This window comes from Malania oleifera, chromosome 10 (genome assembly GCF_029873635.1).
Source record: "Malania oleifera isolate guangnan ecotype guangnan chromosome 10, ASM2987363v1, whole genome shotgun sequence".
Classification (NCBI taxonomy): Eukaryota; Viridiplantae; Streptophyta; class Magnoliopsida; order Santalales; family Ximeniaceae; genus Malania; species Malania oleifera.
This window is the reverse complement of record NC_080426.1, coordinates 31327864-31353038: the sequence shown is the minus strand read 5'-3', so window position 1 is coordinate 31353038 and position 25175 is coordinate 31327864. Positions and strand designations below refer to the sequence as shown.

Below are 25175 nucleotides of genomic sequence, written 5' to 3'. Positions count from 1 at the left end.
TCCATTAAAGAGTCACAAGTGTATAAATTGTTTCCCCTCTGTGCGAGGTGAATGCAGATTCAGTTAATGTGATACCTTAATGATACGTAAATTATGGAGATTTATGACTTTGATCAATACACCTCCAATTCTCCATCATTCCAATGTTTTTGGAAGACTTTTAACCTTTGTATACAATGAGTTTGTATCTTGTACAGTGATAGATATAAGTATAACAATTCACTTTCAATATATTATCTATTCGTATTCTTATTATTATATATGTACATATGCACCCGATATGATCATGACACTACAACTGTATAAAGTTCCAATACACCCATTCACTGGTAGGAACATTCAAGCTTACCTCTTTATTACCATTACAAGATTGATACTGGAACCTTCTGTGAACCAGAATTATAAACAGAAAATATGGGCCTAGTTGGGTAACATGCTAAATGCCATACTTCATCCATTTCATAACACATTGTGGAGGCCAAGATACTTGAGAAGCCTGCTAAGATCATACATTGTGAATGCTAGACTCTAGAAGGCCTTAGTAGCCAAATTTATCCCAACAAGAACTCTCTTCCTTAAGACTCTTTTTCCACCTTCTGCTGCACAACTACACTATTCTAATACCGAAAAAAATCCACACCTAAAATCCATGCAAAATTTGTTTTCTCATTGAAGTTTTGGTGTTCGATACAAGAACAAGATCACCATGAAATGGTCAATACAAGTTAGAACTCAAATAGGCGCAACTCTACCATCCCTTCTTTCCTCTTTGGGGAATACCAAGCCACAACTTTTCCAGAGCGAAGGAGCCTTAGGGAGTAACTGAGGCTGTATATGACATCCTCAATGTGTGATGGGCCGCATCTCCCTAATGAAGAATCGAGCAAACATTGGGAATCAACTCGAAAGACAAGTGGCCCAGCAACCTGTATGGACAAAGCCCCAAAGTTGAGAATTATGGTCTACCAATACGAGAAAAAACTGAAGAATTATTAGCATGGCTTTAATTATTTTCTTCTTTATTTTTAAATTTCCTAAGGCTGCATTTTGGGGGTATAAATTTTAGACCTGGGATTTGGATTTGGGTGAATTCGGACAAATTTCAATACGATTTTATATTACATCTTATTCAAATCTAATACAACTCCAAATCCAAGTTCTCTTCAAATACAGGGCAAGGAAAATTATATTTTCTACACCTTTTGAACACTAAAAGACTTCTGTCACGCTTCTTTAACTTACTTTGAACACAATAATCACATATGATATGATTTATTATTTCATTCAAAAAACCACAACAAATGACGTATTGGAACTTCAGAAAATCTACAAATTGTTGCATCCCTTCTTACATTTTCAAGACTGCCCCATGTTTCTGTTGTCATTTACTTTTCTAGTTAGAGACCATCATATTGGAGCAGGACCCTGTTTAGGAAAATTTTTAACGCATTCCTCGACTGGAGAATCATTTCTGGTGGAAGAAGTCATTTTCTTTGGAATCAGTGTGATACCTAAAAACCTCTAGTGGGTCCAAATGGTTTGGACTCAGGTAGACTGAAAAAGGCATACAACCTTTTGGCAAGAACATTCATGTTCACGTCCATGTTTCATAAATTTTTGCAAAGGAAATTTTATCAATCTGTTATTTGCATTGATGATTGGTTCAACTTTTAGAACATGAAATGATAAGGTGTTAAATTACCTGCTGTTGGAAGATCAAATTGAGCCTGGGTGAAGATAGTGTATTTTCTGCACTAACAGTAGAGGTCCTGAAAACACCGGAAACCCTCTTGGCTAAACCCAAAGCTGAACACATGTCCAGGCGAACATCTACTCGGGTTAGGTCACCAAACAGCTTCCTAAATTTCCCATGTTGGAAAGTACAGCAGATTGAGCCAAATAAATCAGCATTGAAAGAACTCTTCTTAGCTCCCATGGAAATTATGTCCCCATTTCCAGTTGTCTCACCAGCTAGAGAGCTCTGCCCACTGCCAAACCAGGCTGCACAGGTGCCACCTTCCAAAAGACAAAAACGAAAGAACAAATAAAATAACCTTCTTTAAATTAAAATAGTAATAAAAGTAAAGGAAACAAATATTGTTTTGAGCATTAGAACAAACATGCCCACTGATTGCATATTAGCATCCAATTGATTCTATCATTGTAGAGACCCAAAGAATTATAGTAATTAAATAATAAAAGAAAAAAGAGAAAAGGAAAATTCAAAAGGGACTCACAGGGTCTCATCGACGAATGCAGGGCGCTCGTCGACAAGCATCCTTCTTGGGCTCATCGACGTGGACACGTGTCTCATCAACGAGAATTTACCAATAGAGCTGATTTTAGGGCCTAAAACTCGTCAACAAGGGTTAGGTGTTCATCAACGAACCCCCTTCTTGTACTCATCAACGAGATGACGTAGCTCGTCAATGAGGCCATGTGGACAAGCATTCTATATGAGGCCAAAAATCACATTTCTGCGAGGATTTCATGCAGCAATTCCTCTCACTCTCTAGAATTAGTCTCCCCCTCCTTTCTACTATTCCGACTTTATTCTTCGCCGGTTCGACGATCGGAAACCGTCACGCTACTCTTGGGAAGATTTTCTTCAAGTCTGCTGTAATAAATTGTTGGTTAGGCCAACTTGGACACCATCCCAAAACTAGGGTAAGTTGATTATTTGAATATTTTCAGTATTACCAGACTTATCTGAATTTAGATTTTATGTTGTATAGGAATACATTGGTGTTTTGTGGAATAAAACTAGGTTATTATGTTTTTAGGATTAGGGTGTTTTTGGAACCCAGCAAATAAGGGTTGAGGACCCCAACGGGTATATATCTAAGAATTCAGGTAAATTATAGTTTAGAAATGCTGAATATGTGGAGTTGTGGAAAATATGAATGTGATAACTATTATGGTAAATTCAGTTGCGTAACTGGGAATTATATGGGTGTTATTTCAAGGAGTTGAAAATTATGAATGCCGCATGCATAAGATTGTTAAGTAGTAGCTAGAGCTAGATAGCCAGGTAAGGGGAATACATGTTATGCAAGCCTTATAAGACATTTTATCAGTATAATATAGTAATTGATCAAAGCATGAAAATTATACAGTTTTACAAACCATATTTATAGAGTTTTATTGAATTGTGTGGCATGAGAAATACTGGAATATTATAGAATATGTTATACAGTTTTACAGAAGCATGATCACATAGCCTACAGAGTTATGAAACATAACTTATACAGTTTTATATACAGAGTTACAGCTATAACAAAATTATACAGAAAAACAGTTTATATGATATACAATATTTTACAAAATCATGCTTATACAGTATTTTAAAAAATTATTATTGCGTAGTATATTTCAGAACAAGAATGTACAGTATTTTACAGAGTTGATTATATAGTGTTTTATTACCATGATATACAAAATATAGAACCATGATTATAAAGAATTTTATAGAGTCATGATATACAGAATATAGAACTATGATTATACAGAATTTTATAGAATCATGATATATAGAATATAGAACTATGATTATACAGAATTTTATAGAATCATGATATACAGAATATAGAACCATGATATACAAAAATACAGATTATACAAAATATAGAGTCACGACATACAGAATAAAGAATTATAGTTACAATATTACAAAGTATACAGATATACAATTATTATAGCGTCATGACTATACAATTGATATAGAATCATGGTTATTACAGAAATACAGAATCATGGTAAAACAGTTAGATTTATATAGAAATATTATTATACAATATAAGACCCTGATAAAATACAGCAGTTTACAGAGTACGGTACCGTTGCGTTACAGTATAGACAGTGCAACCGTACGTCTCAAATAGAGTATGGTACAGCCGATTCTGCCCTCAGGTAGAGTTGTGAGCTCCCTGGGGTCCGGACCAGGTGGAGCAGGTCTTTCGTGTTATAGGCATCAAAATATGCATACAATTAGGCTAGCACTAGAAAGCCAACCAATGTTTAGCCCCACCTACGGACCACACAACCCAGTCATAAGGGGATAAGTCATGACATATAGCCATCTAGGAAGAAGTTTACAGATATATACTTTTGTATGGTACACACAGAAAGCAAAGATTACTTATTATAAATAGAAGTACTTTTGAATAGATAACTCAAAAATTTTCATATTCTATATGATATAAGCATATGTTATTATACAGATGTTTTTCTTGATGTATATCATATACAGTATTAATTAAATGATATGTTGTCAACTAACTCATATGCCACACACTGTCCAGCTTAGATACAATAATAACAAATGCCAACACGTTCTACTCCTTGGCTTCGGGTTTTGCGATTTACTATAGTCCGACTAGTACCACCTAGTCCATTAATCCACCAGTGGCTACTCCAATATCTAGCCAACTATCTCGATACCCACACTGAAAATCATATGTGTGGTTGCACTATATCCAATATATATAAAGCAACAGAACCGCGCTTAACGTTGAGCTTTTTAAGGCTCTCTTATAACGGTGAGCATTTTAGGGCTCTCATATAATGGTGAGCTTTTTAAGGCTCTAATAGTAACAAACTGCGGTTTCCAAATATCATATATACAATTTACGGTAAAACGAATTAAATTGTGTTACATTCACAAATCACTTGTACAGTTCCAGTATTTTCACAAACTCATGCAATCGTACTGTGGCATAAACCAGCACACAACCTCTCGGTTTAACCCTTTTTACGTATATAGCGTAGTATATAACCGGCACCTGTTTTCCACATTTTTCACATAGCAAAATGGAACTCCAGTTCCCATAGTTCATATACATATTTAAACAGATTCACATATTCCATTTCATATCTTATGTCACACTCATTTGATCAAAAATCCGCTATATTAAAGGGTTCAAGCATCTCCTACGTTAAGATTAATGCAAATAAAGAAGTTTTGAAAAGCTTGGAGATTATACGTCAAAACCCTCATTTTTACCAAAACCGTAAAATTGTAAAACCAGCATTTTTACCTGGTGAAACTTTGCAAATAAGCAGTCAATACGTGCATATAACCAAAAGTTAACTTTTTAGCGGTTTAGTTTTCTAAAAATGACTGATGTAAACAAATCCTCTTACCTATTTCCGAATTTCAAAACACAAACTATACAGCTCCCAAAATAGCGAATCGGGTTCTCAAAACCTATAAACCGAAGAACAATACTTTAATACAATCCTATTAACTACCGATCTACCAGATCATAAACTAAATCAGACCCTTACCTCGATTTCGGGATAAAACCCGAAAATCCTCGAAACGAAGATCCAATTTGCTATAATAGTAGAGATTTTCCCCCTAATCCGCGTAGTAACGTCGGATCGTGGATTCGGGTGACGAACAACGATGGAATTGAAGAGAGAGAGAGAGTTCGCTAGTTCTAGTGAGAGAGAGAGAGAGTGTTTTGAGTTTCTTAGCCATGAATCAATGAAAAATGATATTTATAGACCCTTGACCTGGTTAAACTTGTCAACAAATGGTACCTTTGTTGACAAGACACAGAAGGCTCTTCGTCGACAAACCTCTGTCCTTCGTCGACGAACCCTTGTCCGATATTTTTCCTATCAAAAGGGATCTCTTCGTCACCAAGGTTCTGAATTTCAGCAACGAACCGTAGAAGGGCCTTCGTCGACGAGAATCTTGGCTTCGTTGACAAAGCCTGCTAAAATTACCTTTTTACCCGTTTTCCTTATTTTACGGGTTCAGGTCTCTATAACGCAACCTTACCTTGCATTTTTGCAAGAGGGTATTTCCATGCCTTGAACCCATGATCTCCAAGTCACACAGCGACAACCTTACAGTTGCGTTTAGGCTCCCCTTCGTTATCATCATAAAGCAAATGACAATTAAATTATTTTATTAACATGAAAAGGCAAGAACTAACTATTTTCAAATTTCACTACAGGTGTGTCTATCCCTATTCCTTTCCATGTTAAATGGAACAACACAAGCTTTTGCATGAGTAGTCTTTTCCTAAATTATTATACACCTACACAATTTTTATGGCATGTAATGATAGTTTGCAAAAAGCCTAGTCATAGAAATGGACATCACTCAAGGCAAGTGGCATCAACCTTCCGCTGATGGTTTGTTAGGAAAGAGAAAATTAAACAGAGAGAGTAGATAATTCTCTTAGGTTACCATTTGTTTGTAGAATGTCTATTTCTAGGAAAAGAATAGTCAAAACATATGGATTTCATAGCTTACAAAGGAGGATGTGTTGTCATCATAAAACAAATGACAGTGCAAACTTCTTTAAAAATCCATAACATGAAAGGCAAAAAATAAATGACTATTCTCAAATTTCACCACGAGAATATCTATTCCTATCCCATTCTATGTTCGATGGAATAGCACAAGTTTTTGGATGAGTATCTTATTTTTATTTTTTGTAAATTAATATGTACCTAACACTTTATTACATTCCCATCTTACTCCATTCTACTCCTAGGAATAAATGTTTTCCAAAATCAAACTTAACCACATAAATAATCACAAAATAATAATAAATTATGGGCATAACTCACACAAGGATTATGCAAACTTCTTTGGATAAATTTTCTTCAACCCAATGTCTATATTAAGATTTTTATCCTCCTACAATGGTGGATATAATATCATATCACTGTACTTGAAATGCAGCATGACAATATCACAAGTAAAACCTGGAAATTGGAATACTTTATGTTAATAGCAAGTGGAAAAATCCTTCAAACAGTATCCTTCATATCCCTGCTCACACTTTATTTTTAGAACATTCTAATAGACAACAATGGCAGATGTTTTAGTACCTTCTAGAAAATCCATTTCATTCTTTCATATTAGTTCCACAGTTCCGACAGAGACAACAGAGCTGGTGGAGTGAAATAAAACATCAACAGGGAATGAAATATTAACATACAGCTGAAAGAAACCAGCAAATTCTACTGCCATGTTTTTCAATTCCTTTTAAACAAATCAAATTCTCAAAATTGAGAAAATCCTCCTGACAGCAATACTACACACTGATCAGAACCTGATGAAATCAAATTCCTTGTTTAGAAGTAGATTTATTTGTTCAAGATACTAGGTTTTAAGAATTTATATCACTTCTCTCAGCATTTAAAAAAATTATATCACTTCCAGTAGCATTTGATTTTGCTTTTACAGTTTATTCAAACAAGAAAACCAGCAGATGGGCAATCAATTTACACATTAACCTTAAGAGGCTAAGAAGTGAACCTGGCATGCTTCCAGCTTGATGCATCAGAATGAAAAATAAATAAAAAGGGCAGCCTGGTACACAAAGCTCCCATGTATGCGGGGTTTAGGGAAGGGGCGGACCACAATGGGTCTATAGAATGAAAAAAATATATGTAAATAAATTTTTAAAATAATTTATAAAAAATAAAAATAAAAATAATAAAAAACATGAAAGTGGAACCAAAGCAACATTTGTCATTGGACACAATAAGAATCCAATGTATGTTGCAGCTTTGTGGGAGGAAACATATGCTAAAAGGGCCAATTTATGCTGTAAGAATATGTTGCAGTAAACTCCTTGGATGACATCAAATCAAACATAAGATAGATGAGTGTGCAGCAAAGAATAAAAATAAAAATGAAGAAAAAGGGCAATTAGCGAGGCAGCTACTCTACCAATAATTCCAGATATTGCTCCATGAGGCTCGTGAAGACGAACATCATATGAAGGCCGTAGAACTGACCCTTGTCTGTCTTTATGATGAAATCATCTTGTGTTTCCTTTTGCCTCCAAATATCCTTGTGTTAGCCTTGGGGGCCACATAATCACATTTAATATGTTTTGATGATATTAACCTACATGTTGTTCCTAGTGCATTCCATATTTGCAAACCATGTTTAGCACAAGTTCAAGAGACGAATACATAGAGTACTAGATTCAAAGGCAAAAATCGGACCGAGTTGATGTTGAGAAGGAAAGATCAAAAGGACACTCACTCAGAAAAGACCCAAGCACAACCAAAGGAAGCTTAGTGTAGAATTATATGTAATGGGTGTGTGTTTGAGGCAGTTTATTTTGTAACTCTTGCGGTGTTGTTTCATACACAGTTTTTGAGCAAGAGTTGAGCAAACGCACATGCATCTAGGACACATGAGTTTATAGGATTTCACTAAAGTCACAAACTCAATTTTCATACTTTTCAACGTTAAATTAAAAAGTTTGTCAAAAGAATCATAAACTCAAAATATGTTTTTCAAAGAGACAAGTTTTCAAACATCTTGGTATTATAAACATTTTCATACTTAGTTCCGATTGTGTCAAAACATGTTTTATGTCCTAAGTACTCAAAAAAGTCAAGTATATTTTCATAAAGGACATACTAAGCATATAAGATATCGAAAAGAATTTTTAAATGTGTTTTCATAAATAAGATATCTAATATTCAAAAGAAATTTCTTAAGGACAAGTTTTAATTATATTAGTGTTATAATCTTTTACAAACTTGATCCTGGTTGGGTTTAAAACCTCAGTTATGCACCTATCAAATTTCCTGAACGCCCTTCGATATTTGGGGAATAACTTTTGCTAGAAAAGTCCAAAAAGGACGATCTTGGTGTCTTTGGAAAGCTAAGAAAAAATCTCACAACCTTTATGTTGATAACTTTTTCTAATTCAGGGCACTCTTCAACGATTGGGTGCCACTCGTCGACGAGTCCAGGCAGAATGTTTACAATTGCTGGCTGATTGCCGCTAGTCGACGAGTGGGGGTCACTAGTCGACGATAAGACGCATCGTGAACAGCGTAATAATGGCTAGTTTCTTTTGAAAATTGCTCTTAACGGTCCAATAACGGCTAATAAGGGTTTTTGACTATAAATACAATTTCATAGACTTGTTTAACATGGTTTTGATTATTATTACAAGCTTATAGTGAAAAATATCATTTTATACAAAACCTAGGCACTTTGCATCTTTGCCATTCATTCACAAGTGCTCAAAGTCTCTTGTTCTCTAATCTTGTTTGAATCATTCCTTGAGAGAGTAGTGTGAGGATTGTTTTGTATCAACTCAAATTAAAGGAGCATCATTTGTATTTCATCTTCTAGCAAAAGGTTCTTTGTGAATAGTTTGGTGAAGGTTCTTGGTGAACCAACTTGCAAGGCATCTTGGTGATCCTTGTGGCTCTTGGTGAGCGCAATAGGGATTTGTTCTCAAGTGTAGGGTTTGGTACCCGAGTTGTAAGGCTTGCTACGCCGGTGAAAGAGTTTTATAGTGGATTGTGAAATCCTTAACTTGGTGCTAAGGTGTGGACGTAGGCTTGGTGCCGAACCACATTAAAATACAGTGTTAAGCTTTCTCTCCCTTCACTCTTTAATTTTTATCTTGTACTTGATTTTCATTATATATTGTCATATAATTGCTTGAAATCTTGCCAAGAGTTTTGTTTTGTAGAGAAAATCTTGAATTTGTGAAAAGAGTCCATTCACCCCCCCTCTGACTCTATATACTCTCAAGCTGGGACGTTTAACAAGTGGTATTAGAGTGAGGCACTTGAATTTTTTGGAGTAAAATCCATAGCGTAAAGATCAAATGGAGTATTTGGTGGGCACCTCTTCGCAAGGACAATCCGTAACCAAACCACCATTGTTCAACGGCTCCAACTACCCAGCTTGGAAAAATCGAATGACCATCTTCATCCAAGCACACAATCTCAAAATGTGGCGGGTCATCACCAAAGGAGATTATGAGTTCAAAAATGCCAAAGGAGAACCAAAACAACTTGAGGAGTTGTCGGACACTGAAACAAGGTTAGTTGAGCTCAACTTCCAAACCAAAAATTTTCTTTATTGTGCTTTAAATGATAATGAATACAATCGTGTTTGTGGTTGTGATACTGATAAAGAAATATGGAAAAAACTTGAAGTCAGATATGAAGGTACTTCACAAGTTAAGAAGTCCAAAATTTATATTTTAGTCAATGAGTATGAAATGTTTAAAATGGATGAGGGAGAATCTATCACATCCATGTTCACTCGATTCACACACATCATAAATGAATTAAAAGCACTCGATAGAACTTATTCTATGGAGGATAATGTTCAAAAAGTTCTCCGATCTACCACGAGTCATGGCATGTTAAATCAACCGCCATTGAGGAAGCAAAGGATCTAACACAAGTCACACTTGATTAGTTGATTGAGTCACTTATGACCTATGAAATTAAGAAAAACTTGACTTCGGATCCTAAGAAGCCTAGGAAGGATAAATGTATTGCTCTTAAATCATCTAGTCCAAAATTCAAAGAAATGCTAGAAGTTGATAAGGATAGTGAGGATGATATGGAATCACTCATTAGAGAATTTTGGAAATTCCTTGTAGAAAATAACACCTTAGGAAAAAAGAAATAGGCAAAAATGAAAAAGAAGCACATCCATGCTTAACGGCAAATGAAGAAGAAAATGAAGTAAGTTTGGATGAGGAGGATTATGCGCCTTCTTATGATGTAGTAAATAATTGTACAAAATTGTTTGATGAATTACTTTTAGTAAAAACGAAGAACAAAAATATTGAGAAAGAGCTTGTTTTGTCAAAACAAAGGGAATTTTCTTTGAAAGAAGAAAATGAATCCCTTAGAAGGGAAAATGAAGAGCATAAAACTTTAGAAGTAAAAATAAAAAGCTTTGAAGATAAATTGTTAAAATGCAAAGGCAAGGAACCTTGTCTTTGTTCCACCTTGAAAGAGGAAAATTCTTCCCTTAAAAGAGAAAATGAGAAGCTTATCGAAAAAGCTCAAAAAGACCATGAATTTTTTCAAGAAGTAGGAAATTTGAAAAATCAAATTGCAATCTTGAAAAAGAAAAATGAAGGTCATGGTAAAAACATAAGAGGACAAGAAAACTCAAATAAATCTTTAGGAGCTAAAAGAAATATTGTTTCCAAAAAGAATGTTAAATCTTCTTATAAATCACATGGGTATGCCTCATCGATAAAAAATAATGCAAATAAGTCTAAACCCTTGCACACAAACAAGATTTGTTTATTATTGTGAAAGAAATGATCACATTCGTTATTTTTGCCCTTATAGAGGAAATAGAGGCAAACAAAAGAAGTTAGAATGGGTAGTGAAGAAAAACCCATTAGCACCCAAGGAAGAATGGATACCCAAAGGAAACACGTGATTTTTGAATTTTTGTTTCCTTAGAACCTAGGATTAGGAATTAGGATTTAGGTAGACTTTACTTTACCTAGGTAAAAAGAATATGATGACTAAGATGTGCTTAAAGGATAAAATCCAAATTTATGCATTCTAAAATGTTAAATTACTTTGTTGGGAATTCTTGATGATCAAACCAATGTTGATGAATGAAAATGCTAAAACCAATATGATTTCTTGAATTGTATTCATCTTGAAAATTGGTTTATTTCCTTTTATTGGCTATTATTTATGGGATGAAATAGCATGCAAAGCTTGTTAGTTAGAAATAAATTTTATGGGTGATAAATGGAAAAATCTTATTTTTCTCATGTGAATTACTAAGGTTTTGAATTTAAGTTCAAAAGCATGCTATGATAGGTAAATCCATCTCTTATGGAAAAGAGATATATTTCTTAGTCACATGATTTGTTTTGAGATATATGTTTGTTTGATACATAGTTTGAATATCTAAAACATAGCATACATGAAGTTGAGTTTTAGTAGAGCTAATCATAACAACATTTGGAGAATTAACATTGAATGATTGATCCAAAAACAAATGGTAATAAACCTTAAAAATCATCATTCATGAATAAGTAAGGAAGCTAATCTAGGCTTTTTAGATGTTATGGTTTAGCACCAACTTTTGAAATATGTGCTTAGCACATACTTACCTCACCACCATGGAAACCAATTTTAAGAGGGAGAAATTATTTTAGCTATATGAATAGCACCTCTCTTTTTGATGATGATCAAAGGGGGAGAAGTTTTGTGGTGTTAAGTGTTAGGTGTTAGGGAGAAATGCATGAAGGGGTAAAATGCATATGGTGATATGATAAGTTCATTTTGCTTAAAGTTTTATCTTAAATGAACTACTGTACGAATTGCATGTTAAAGCTCTAATGGATATGAAAAATATAGTTGAATGTTTATTATATGCATAGAGTAAGAGGAAGCAAATTGTAGACATGCAATATAGTAAGGGGGAGCATATTTTAGTCCCATTCTAGAATATGCATAATTTGACGGGGAGCTTTAAATTTTACCCTATAGAGAACACCAATGGTTTACCATCATCAAAAAGGGGGAGATTGTTAGCCTTAGTGGCTACATAATCTTATTTGTTATGTTTTGATGATAACAACCTATTAGTGGTTCTAGGTGAACTTATCTTTGCATAATAAGCTATGTTAAATACACACACAAATGCAAAGATTAAGTAGATTCCTCCTTGGATGACATCAAATCAAACATAAGACAGATGAGTGTGCAGCGAAGAATAAAAATAAAAATGAAGAAAAAGGGCAATTAGTAAGGCAGCTACACTACCAATAATTCCAGATATTGCTCCATGAGGCTCCCGAAGACAAACATCATATGAAGGCCGCCAGAACTGACCCTTGTCCGTCTTTATGATGAAATCATCTTGTGTTTCCTTTTGCCTCCAAATATCCTTGCTCTTCTCATAAGATGCGGCAGCTTTGGCATAAACTCCAGGCATTAGAGTAAAAGGTACCTTCCCATTTGTGGCGTTAATAGCCTGGGGATCACCACTACTTTTGTGTATACCAAGACGGTATCGCAATCCAGATTCAGAATCGAGGGAAGACATATCTAAGGATATTGATGTAGGCACATCCCAATATCCTCCATTATGGTCAATAAACAACTCGGGCCAAGCTGCCTCCATTGTAATATCATGATGAGGAAGCTGCAGATATGCAAGAAAAGGATAAGAAACACAGCTTGCTTCACTCTCATTCACTTTAAATGGAACAGAGAGAGAGAGAGAGAGACTGCAAGATTGGGAGTTTTGTAAATGTTAAAATCTATGCAGCATTGCAGCCTGTACAACACATGCCTTTTTTTTTCGGGCTGAATTATGGTATCCTAGGTTTTGCAAGTAAAAACAATATAAAATAATCTGCATCTTATTTTAATCATAATATTATGATATGTTATTACAAAAACAATATACACAATATTGTATATATCATACACAATATCTACAACATACACCTGTACATATTACTCACCTTAAAAGGCTTAAACTATAATTTGCTCTACAAATACTCCACAAAAGATAATAGTGTAATCTGTGAAAAGTAGATGAGAGACTTTCACCCCATTGCCTCTTCCTATGTTACTGGTTAGTGGTTACATTATGTAGTGTTATTGCTGTGTGTTATTACTGTGTTAGCAAGCATAAGTTAATGTACGAGTTAGTAAGGGTATTATGGTCATTGTCATGCAGTTGGCATATATAATAAATAGAGAGAGAGATTGGCATATATAATAAATAGAGGAGCATGATCCCTAAGTGTCCTAGCCGCCACCAAACCAAGGGCCAGTAATCCCTGCCCCTAAGGATCTTCTTTAGGAAAAAATATCCACATGCATGCATGTCAGTTTGCAACAAACTGCTTCATTATTCTGAGTTCATTTGTTTGGACTTCCAAATTTTAAGCACACTTTGCTTCAGTTTCTTTAACATGGATGAAATAGGACCCTTAAGAATTAACAATCTATGTACTATAGATGAATATAGTTAGTATTTTAATATTTTTTCAAGGAACCAACCAGTTTTATGGTTCATAATAGGGATTAATTTTCAAGCATTTACCATAGACCATGTTAGCGTTGGTATTTGTCATTGTAAAGATCATTGTAGTCATTGTTATTGTCATCACTGTTTGTTTAATGGATTTTCTTTATGCTATTTCTCCACAGACAGCTTACATTAACAATATTACTGTTACTTGATTTTTCTAAATGGACTTCCTTTATGCTAATACTAGGAATATATCTATTTTGAGCTTCAAACACTGGTTTTTTTTTTCCATCTGACATACTTCTCTGCGCATGCATTCGTTGCATGAATACAAATGTAAAGCATGAATGCACTATTGCACGAACAAGATGCGATTGCAAATATTCAGATGTTTATAAAGGCTATTGCATGGAGGAACTGTCATATATACATATATGCATATATGCATGCATGAGCGTACAAGTTTGCAGCAGATCTTCCCAGCACATAGAACTTGGTGTGTAGCTATTTTCTTTCTTTTAGTGATGTTTATTAGTTCCAGGGATTCATAGTCTATATTAGTTCCAAGGAATCAACTCAATTTTGGAGATTTGTATTTTTAGCTCACCATGTGGTTGAGAGCATGGAGTTTGGACCTTCGATTTAGAGTTGTGGATATATACACAATGTAGCACAAAATTGTATGGAGTTCCATCCATTTCCACGAAAAATCCAAATCCCAGAGGAAAAATTTATGTTTCCAAACATAATGTTATATTAGGCATCCCTTGGTAACTACTAAAACGCATGATACCACCTCATGTGCCCTTCCAGCTCAACATGTAACAGGTCCTATGTGATGTTATTGCATGGAAATTGTTTCATTAACCATAATTGGTCACAACATTGTCACTTCACTTGGGTTCTTTGGAATAATTTGTTTGGTATTTTTGGCGAAAACTGTGCTTGCTCCTCTTCAGTGGAGTTTTCTGCATTATTATGTTCAGGGGGTTTGGTGAGGGGAAAGAGAGGCAAGTTTTGTGGTGGTACACTAACCTTGCTATCGTTTGGTGTATGTGTTTGAAGAGAAATGCCAGAATTTGTAAGGCTGTGAACACTTCAATTAACTGGCTATGCAGCAGAGCATTTCTTGCATCACTTTGGCATTTGGAAAATAGCTTCTTTCAGCATGTATACTTGCAGCAGGATTGGTTTGCTTTCCTGCATTACGGTTGTCTTGTAATTATTTTCATTTTCTCTAGCTGTTTCCTTTTGCATAAGGAGCATATCTTGTCATCCTCGTTTGATTTTCCTCTTCATTGTACCCTTAACACAATTCTTTGTTCATTAGAAATAATAAAAAGACCACCTCCCCCCCCCCCCCCAAAAAACAATTTTTTTTAAAAAAACTGCCAGAAAAAAACATAAAACAATCTCACTCTTTTGTCAATTTTAAAAAATTGAATGAGATACATTCCCAGGTCAAAATATTTACATCGTAGTTGTCAAATCATATATTTTATGAAATGTTAATTTTTATATCATCTGCATCTTGTATTGTATAAAGAAAAATATTAAAAATGTATGAGTATGAACTATAACGTAGAAAGAGAAGATTATTGGTATTTTAAAAAAGTATGTACAATTTTCAATAGTGTATAAAATTTGAGTCACTAATATGTCCATCATGCTCATCTTGCACAAATCACAACTCCAAGCAACTCACAACTTCTATCTCATGCTCAATGTTTCTTCTAGTACATGTCAAACCTCAAAATTTTCTCTTTTAGAATTTTTAACTCTTCTTTCTCCATTTCTCTACTTAAAACACTAATGTTACATTTGGTTTGCAAAATAGTTATTTTTTGGAATAAGATGGAATACAATTAGGAATTTGGGAATATTCCTTATATATTCCTTGTGTATTCCTTATTATTTCATCCAACGTGTAAGGAATAGACATTCCCATAGTGAAATTTGGCAATAGTTATTCCTTGCTTACTCCTTGATATGGATACGGAAAAAGTTTCACTTTGTTATTTGCTTTACAGTAACAACATATTTTTTATATAACTAATTGTAACTAAATTATTCTTAGGAATAGGCATTCTACAAACCAAACATAACCTAGGTCAAGTCAATGAAAATTAGATTGTGAATGAGACAAATTAAGAAACGTCTAAAAAAATTATTTTATTTTTGGCAAATGTCCATATTATTTTTTTATTGTCTGTGTAGAGGGCATATAATTTTTGTCAATAGTGTAGGATGCTTTTCATGCTATGACATAAATTTATATTCTACACATTTTTTAAAATAATGAATTGCATTATTAATTTTCCATACTAGAAGCAAATTCCAGATCTCCCTTTGCATGCATGTATTGTGTGCACAACTGTGCATTCATAACTCCCCTACCCAGCATTGCACAAGTGCACAACTATCCATGGGGGACCCATATACATGCCAGGTACAGTCTAAACACAATCACATTCTGGCAGGCATGGGTTGATATGTAAGTGCCTAATTTTTACAGTTGCTCCTTGCATGTTCACATCAGGTTGCATTCATGTACTATGACCATGTTCATGCAACACAAGCACATAAATAAAACAGACTCTCCAAATAGACATAATCTAACTTATTTCTGCCATTGACTCTAATATCCATTACACAACTTACCAAAAACATATCCATTACACTACTTAAAGCAAACACATTTGATAAAAGGGAAAACAGATTGGCAGTCATAGATTTAAATGTCAACATAAAATATTAGTCTAATTGGGGAAGGAAGTTATAGAAAAGGTGCAACCAATGCAATGATATTTTTTTAATATAAAACAAGATTATTTAATTACTAACTACTTAGAATAGCATTGCATAATAAAAACTAAAAAATGAAAAGAAATATGACAAGATCTAAATCAAAACAAAAGTAAAAATCAAACTTGCCAGCAATGAAATAGAGGTAAAAACAACTGAGAATGGAACACACTTGCCTTGTGAAAGAGCATTGCTTTGGTGCGATACCCCTTCCTCTCACCATGCCCCTCCAAACTCAACAGTAAGGATGATGCAGAAGTTAGAGGAATTTGTGAACATAGACCCAGTGAAAAAAGTGACTTGTCAAAAAAATGCTTGGTCACATCTTTAAAAGCAGGCACCTCCCACTCATCACCAGCAGACAGCTCAGCTTTAATAGAGGATATCAGCTTCTTTGGACGAAACTGCCCAATGAATGCAAGCCACCTACACTAACAAAGTTTTTTTTATGACATTCGCATCAGTACATCACAGAATTAAGAATGTGTGGCAAAGCAAGGCATCCTCATAAAAAATGCTAAATAATATCTCATCCTTTAGAAGTGTCCTGAAACATCAAAAAATTGGACAATAGACTCACTAATCCGATGTGGCATATATATAACATTTATAAAGAACTGGGACCATTAAGCAAGACACAATTTGGAAAATGTTTCGATAAGTCCATTGAGAAAATTTCTCTCTTGAATCAACCAAATATCAATCTTTGAATGATTAGAAATATTCAAAATAGAGATAATGACACTGTTACAAAGTGAACTATCTCAATCAAATTACACCATAGAATTCCTTCTTCTTTCTTTTTTATAAAAATGCAAATTTATTGAGAAGAAAGATAAAAAGAGCATGAGGCATCCTCCTAGAGAGACATATAGAGAATAAATGAAAAGTCACAGGTAATTATATTATTTATCCTTCTGAAGGCAATATAAGAAATATCCATAAAAAAGAAAATTGAAAATATCAAATAAAATGTCTCATTCTTACAGGAATGTAGACATTTTGTATAAACTTTGGATAATGGTGGAAGGATGACAAGTCTTTGATCTCATCCAAATACTCAATGAGTGTGTGTAGATTCTAGATTGAATGAGGAATAGCTGGACTTATCTGCAAACTGGACATTCAAAACACTCAAGATTATGCAAATTGGAAGTTTCTTTTGTCCATGAAGAAGATTTTGGGATTATGCAGTGTAGATGGCTTTATTGGTGCATTTCCACACCTAGCTTTCTGTGTTGTCAATGGTGCTCCTTCGGGCATTTTCTTGTCGTGCTAATTGAATTCATAAGTGTGGGGTAACAACTGCATTCAATCCATGATCAAATCACGCATAAATTCACATAAAATCTACAATATTTTTTTCTGGTAAAAACTGCAAATTTGAAATGAATTCTCCAGTCAGCCAATCATTTCATGCCATGAATGCGCTTTTTTTTTTATAAGAAAAGAAGAAGCATTTACTAGGATACCAAGGCAATGCAACACAACGACAAAAAAATTTACAAGGAAATGGCGTAACGAAATGAATGGCAGCCTGACTCCTGAGTATTAACAAAATGCTGCCTTGTTTGCTTCTCACTATAACATACAGTGCACTAACCAGTACATGCGGGAAATTAAAATTTGCTACCAAGAAGATTCAAAACATTGTTACAAAGACAGCTAATGGTATCACTGCCGAACCATCTCGAGTTACTGTCTTCTTTCACGTTTGCTTTTCTTTATTTGGGTCTAAACAGTTTTTAACCCAAACATATGTGTGAGTTTCGTGAGTTTTTTTATTCTGTTTTTTTCGTTAACTTGTGAAGACACTCACAATCACATATGCTCCCATCCCCCACTTGCTCTGCAAATTAGTTACCACGTTCTCAGCTTATAGAGGTCAAAGATAGGACGATGCTCATATCCTCTTTCTTTTTGTTGGTCATGGACATTTCCCGCATAGTGATGGATTTATTGGTAACTGAAGTGGCAAAGGTAAAAGAGGTGAGATCCTGATCTCGCATCTCTTCTTTGCCAATAACACTGACTTTTGCATTGGGACACAGGGTGGGGGTCGTGGGGGGGCATTGCACCAAGCATGGAAAGTAAATGTTTTTTCAACTTCTTTTGTGATTTGGACTTTAGAGCAATCTTACGGCTAACAAATGAATGGCACAAAAAAGTGAGCTGAAGTCATCAAAGGGCAGTGACTTGGACTCTTTTGGCTGATATCTTGAGGTGAAAACTTGCCCAACTTCCTAACACTTATTTACAACTTCTTATCGAATCCAAATTTGAAGGAAAGACAATGTATGACCCAGTAATCGGAAAATTTGAGAGGGAACATTCTAGGTAGAAATTAAGTCTCTCTCTCTCTCTCTCTCTAAGGGATAACAGAAAGTGCTTGTCTCCCATCTTCTTATCTCTGTCTCCTACTTCCAAGTCATTTCTTCAAAGCTTGAGGGCTTCAAAATTCTCTCTCTCTCTCTAAGGGGTAACAGAAAGTGCTTGTCTCCCATCTTCTTATCTCTGTCTCCTACTTCCAAATCATTTCTTCAAAGCTTGAGGGCTTCAAAAATCTCTCTCTCTCTCCCTCTCTCTCCTCCCTACTTCCCATCTTCTTTCTTCGAATCTTGAGGCTATTCAAAGAAGATTTCCTCCAGGCATCTTTAGTGATGATTCCGAAACTACCCAATGAAGTCATATATTGTCAAACAAACTCTTGTTAGGAGGAACAGTTCAGAATCAGAGACCTTGCTCTTTTCAGCCAAGCTCTTCTTTTGGGAAGTGGCTTCAAAGACTATGGCAGTTTGACACAATTCATGGGGCAGGGTTATTGTGGGGAAGTACAGAGCTGATGGAAATGAAAAGGATTTAATTCAGGTATACAAAGTTATGGGATATGGATTTAGAAACTTTTTTTCCCTTTTAAATAAAAAAGATCTAGAAATTTCTTTGCAAGAGTTGAGAGGACTTCTTTTAGTTTATCTCCTTTATAGTGGGAACCACCTCTTCATTGTTCTTTCCACATCATGCACTGTAGGGAAACAACTATTGTCACCCAAGTTCCCTTCCAGCTCAACTTGACGGCTAACAAAAGAAGCTGCATATGTTGGGAAGGATAAATTCTTGAAATGCGATTCTAATTAGAAATGTCCATTGGAATGGGAGATAACAATTTTTTTCTCATAATTCAAAGGCTTTTATGTTAAGGCGAGCAGGGGAGAAAGAAATGAAGCTATATGGAATTTTGACTAGAAGTGAAACAGAGCAGAGGAGAAAGGAATGAAGCTAGATGGAATTTCGACTAGAAGTGAAACATTCTCCACTAAATCCTTCTTTCTCGCCCCCTTTGCAAGGCACAATGATTGGGGTGGGGATAGCTTACTCTAAAGGAGATTTGAAAGATCAAAGTGCCTGCAAAGGTTACCTTTCTTACATGGGACTATAGGAGACAACTTGGAAGCACATTTTGACATTGGAGTCTTGGATGACTTGCAAAAGGAGGTGAAAGAGTTGGGATAATTTGTACTTTCTGCACAAGAATGAAGGTCAATCACATTCTCATTATTCTTCACTGCTGGCTTGCCAGAGGACTCTGGAAATTTACTTTTGCAATGATGGATATTTGTTGAGTATGCTCCACGACTGTCAAAAATGAACTCTTTGAATAACAAGGGCTGTTCAAAAGAACATGCATGGATAAGGCTAAGTCATTGGCATCACTGGCTACTTCTTAGACTTTATGCATGGAAAGGAATAGAGTTGTTTGAGGGATAGAGGCTCCTTTTCAACCTTCAAAGGAGAAGCAATTTCCAACAATTTTTTGGTGGGACTTGGGAGAAGGCTAATACAGCATCACGGGCTTATTTATAGATTTGACATAGTGAAAGAAATAGAGTTGTTTAGGTATAGAGGCTCCTGGAAATCTCAAAACATCTTTTCGGTGGAAAGGCAGGGTTATAGTTCTAATCATAATGATTTTGGCAATTTGGTTCACACCATTATTTTCTCATATTTTTGTAATTTGTATTCTCAAGTTCCTAGCCCTGCATTCCGGATGAAATTTGAGCATTTACAGATTAAGAAAATTATGGCTCATAATGAGCTCTTCTAATAGATATTGTGCTATTCATAACCACCAGTAGAACTAATTAAATCACATCAATAACGATGACAATAATGTCAACTACTAAGCTTTATTCAAAAAAAAAAAAAATCAGTGGTGATTCTTGATCACCCTCTTTGTCCTACCAGCACCATCTATCTTAATCAAATCATCCTTCCTTAATCCACACTTTATTCTCTGCTGCAGGTTTCCAACCATCACTAAGCCTTACTCCCAAGTATTTGGGGTCTACAACATGAACCCTTTGTCATTATTCAACTCGATTCAAGGCAACCCTTATATGAAACCAAATTTATTAACTGTTTTTTCCTACTGTCTCAACCCAGGTTCTTGAACTTTCTTGTCTTGTGAGGGACTCTTTCTCAGTCAAATCATCCTCCAAAAATATGTATTTATTCTTTGCTGCATAATTTCAACCATCTTAAACACCTCTCTTCTCTTTAGTTGAGGCTAGCTGTACAGCTGCGCAATAGTTTTTTTTTTTTTTTCCCTTTTAACAGTAAAAGTTGCCGAAATAATGAGAACACTAAGGTGGTTGGCTGGAATATCACTAAATTTTCTTTTTTCCATAAGTATCACTAAAATATAAATTAAAGAACTAAAACAATTGTGGTAAGTTAGGCACAGAACTTGTGAACACGGTTATCAAAATTCCAATCGGTATCTACGATCCAGATTTGCCAATCCAAATCCCAACAAGAAATTAATCAAGTAGGATCCCACTAGGATCCTATCTAGATCCTTAGGATCTTTGAATCATGATCCTACTTGGGATCCTACCAATTCCACTTGTGCAATGGAATATGGATTTCTTGTTTAGGATTTTAAAGAGAAAAGCCCAATATATATTTTTACTAGCTCAAACACTTCATACTTTTGCAATAGACACAAATTTTGGTCTAGTTGTCCGTAGTGCATCAAAACTAGGGCAAAATAACAAGCATACCCCAGGATTTATTCAGTCCCAGTTAAAAGAGCAGCCAAGCATCTCTTGAAACCTCTTCCTTCAAAATAGAAAGCTCTCTAAGAGCTTAGAATTCATGATAGGCAGATCGCAAGTTGTCTATCAGCAGGCTAGGATTGTTCCTTCTTTTTCTGGCTAGGATTATTCCTTCTTTTTCTTCTTCTTCTTTTCTTTTTGACTAAAAAAAAATTCTTCTTCCTTCAAAAAAAAAGCTTTTCTTTTTCTTCTTTCTTCCTCTTCCTCCTTTCCTTCTTCTCCTTCTTCTTCTTCTTGTGGTTCATGACAAACCACAAAAGCTGAGAATTTACATCAGTTCATTGAATTAAGATTAGCAATTTCTTCTTCCTTTTCTCTTCATTCTTTTTGCTTTTCTTTTTAATTAAATTATTGAATATACAAGCTAGCATCAGCTTGCCCTTTGCAAAGCACTTTGCAATTCAAACTATTTTTTTTAGGGTCAAAATTGTTGAAGGAAAAACCTGCTAGGTGCTAGCTAGAAAGCTACATTCCTGAAATTTGCTTTAAGTTCTTGAACTTACTATCAAGTTTTTAGGCTTATTTTATTGCAAGTTTTCATAAAACGCCAAAAACATAAATTTTTTATTTATTTACATTGTGGGTAGAATCTCACGATCCATGATCCCATCCTATGATACAATCCTGCGGATCCCCCAACAATCTTATGTAGGATCCCAATTCTAACAACTTTGCTAGTGAAAGATAAGATAAGTAAAAGGTGGTTGAGATAGCACCATTAAGGAGGAATGAGCTAGTCAAGTGAGTGGCAGTAGAAGGGTCTGAGTTAGACCTAGAATAATTTGAAGTGAGATAGTGAATAAGGATTAAACAACCCTCAAACTTAGTGACAAGATATTGCCTCGGATCACGTAAATTAGGAGAAAGGATTCATGTAGCCGCCGCACCTAGTAGGAAAGGCTTGGTTGTAATTGTTTGTAGTTATTGTTGTAACCTACAAGCAGTCCACAATCCTATAAGTCGTAACCCCCCAAAACCACTTTCTATTCTAATCATACTGTTTCTTTTCTAAGCACCTCTTGTGTCATGACCACTAATGTCAACCATCAACCATTCCATTATTTCCTTGCCCATAATTACTAGATTTACATTCTACATACTTTGTCTTGGAAACGTTTATCTGCTTAATGGCCTCAGTTGATGTTAAACTCTTATTGGTCCAAAATTAAGTGAAGCAAACTTGTTTAACATGATCTCTTGACACCTCTTATTCCATTAGAAATAAATTTTTTTACCCAATTGTTCTGAGGCATTATCAGACACAAGTACGTGTGCTCTTGTCTCTCACAAAACAAGATATGCTCTGTGTACGTGTGCATCTGCTTGTGTGTGTGTGGGGTGGGGGACGGGGAGTGTTTGCTATTCCTAAGCTTAATTTGATATTACCAAAATCTCAATCCCCCCCCCCCCCGGTCCCATTTCAAATTCAGGACTCTCTCAAAGTAAAATTTAAATTAAATAAACTCCCTGGCTAACATAAGTTTCGGTTGTTTGAGTATTAATTCTCAAAACCAATCAACTTAAGTTTGATATTTGGTTTTGCAGGGCATCAAGTAATCTTTGCAGTTGAGGACAGTGCAATTTGGTGAGAACTTAAAGCAGCTTTGGCTATGCTCATTGGCTTGTCAGGCATTATTGGCTGCTTGAGAGACAGGATATAAGGGGGAAGGAGGAGGAGGGGAGGAAGAAGAAGAAGACGACGAAGAAGAGGAGGAGTTTAGGAGAAAGACAGAGAGAGAGAGTGCAGGTAGTATTTGTCGTTCGATTTGGGAAAAGAGAAAAAATCTTAATAAGTTATGTGCTCTCTGCTGTCTGTCTTTCCTAAATGAGCAAAAACCCAGCCCTATTATCCCATGTACAGATATTCTTTCTTATCCAGCACTTTCTCAGAAACCAAACAAAATGCAAACAAATTTGAGAAAGATGGGTGCCTTACCAGTCGGAAAATTCTTGTTTGAAGAAGACAGACTGTAGAGAGAAAGAACCGAGCCCCTTCCGAGAGGGCGGAGAGTAAGAAGGGATGATACCCAGAGGGAAGCCATTGCCGAGGAGCGCCAGTTGCTGAATCCTGAGAACCCGGCCGGCTCTAGCGCCGTCCAGAGGGAAGGGCCCACCGGGCACGGCACGGGCGCACCCGTCCAGGTTCTGAGGACTGGCGATGTTGAAGTCCCAGAAGGCCGCGTCCATTGCCGATCTCAGGTTCGCCATTTCCGTTTTCTCGGCGGGTTCGGCTCTGTCTGTGTTGCCTTATCTGTGCAGCTGCATTTTGAAATGAGACGGCTGAAGCAGAAGCAGGTGCTGGACCTCACTGGGTTTTGGGTTTTGGGGTTTTGTGGCCCTATCCCTATGCTGCTGAGGGCTGACTCTAGTTGTAGACCGTAAGAAAATGGAGTACTTGTGTTCATATGGGTGTCTTTTATTTTTTATTTTGTGTAGTGAAAAAATAAATTATAAAAATATATTTATAAAAAATAAAAATTAAATTTTTAAATTTTTAATTATTTTGATAGACTATTGTCAAAAATTTTAATATTCATAAATAATTTTTTGGATTAAATCATTTATTTTATACACTTTTAAATTAGAATGAAAAGTAAATGAACGATGAATTTATATATAATTAAATATGAAATATGCATACATTTTAAAATGTAAAGTAAAGCCAATTACAAAATATTTTACAATTTTTCAATTGTCATCTATAATAAAATTATTGTTATAAAGTAAATTTTGAAAGTATAATAGTTCTTATTTTTATTATAATATTTGTTATTGTAAATTTTTTAATTTTATTATTTTAATTATATTTTTATAATATTATTTGATTTAAAGATGAAAATTAATATTTTTAATTTTTTTTAGTTTTATAAATATAAACCAAACAGATTGCTAGTTTCTAATTTTTAATTTATATTTTAATTTTTAGTTTTCGTTTCTAATTTTCATTTCTATAACAGCTCATTTGATTCAACGAAATAGCTATTCATTGAAATAAAAGATAATATAGTTCAAATTTTGGAATCAAGGAAATAGTTATTCCTTATATATTTCTAATTATTTCATTTAACATGTAATGATAAAAGAATAGACACTCCCATAATAAAATTTGAGAATAATTATTCCTTATTTATTCATCATTATGCACTCATCAAATGTTTCACATTATTATTTAGTTTATAATAATAACATAATTTTTTATATAACTAATTGTAACTAACCTACTAAAATTAATCTATTTCTTAGAATAGGTATTACACAAATCAAACATAACCAAAATTTTTACAATAATATCCACAAAAAAAAAAGGATAGTCCATTGCTCAAAACTCTCGCGTATGTGAGGTATGGGACTTCGAAGAAGGGGCGAACCATAGTGGGTCTATACCAAATGACATCCTAAAATTTATAACTAAAGCGACTATAATAGAAAAATAATTCAAACTTAAGTTAAACAGTATTAGATGTGATTCAAATCAACTTAATAAT

At 34.8% G+C, this 25175-nt stretch overlaps 1 protein-coding gene across 1 annotated transcript; it reads right to left on the bottom strand.

Moving 5' to 3' along the window:
- Nucleotides 1–424: 424 nt before the first annotated feature.
- Nucleotides 425–24078, bottom strand: LOC131166180 (protein TRIGALACTOSYLDIACYLGLYCEROL 4, chloroplastic). The gene is made up of 5 exons (XM_058124503.1): nucleotides 23627–24078; nucleotides 16753–17002; nucleotides 12550–12931; nucleotides 1703–2016; nucleotides 425–926 (listed from the first exon to the last, which is right to left on the bottom strand). The coding sequence occupies exons 1-5, from the start codon at nucleotides 23896–23898 to the stop codon at nucleotides 726–728; spliced, it is 1419 nt and encodes a 472-aa protein (XP_057980486.1). The 5' UTR covers nucleotides 23899–24078; the 3' UTR covers nucleotides 425–725.
- Between the last annotated feature and the right edge of the window lie 1097 nt (nucleotides 24079–25175).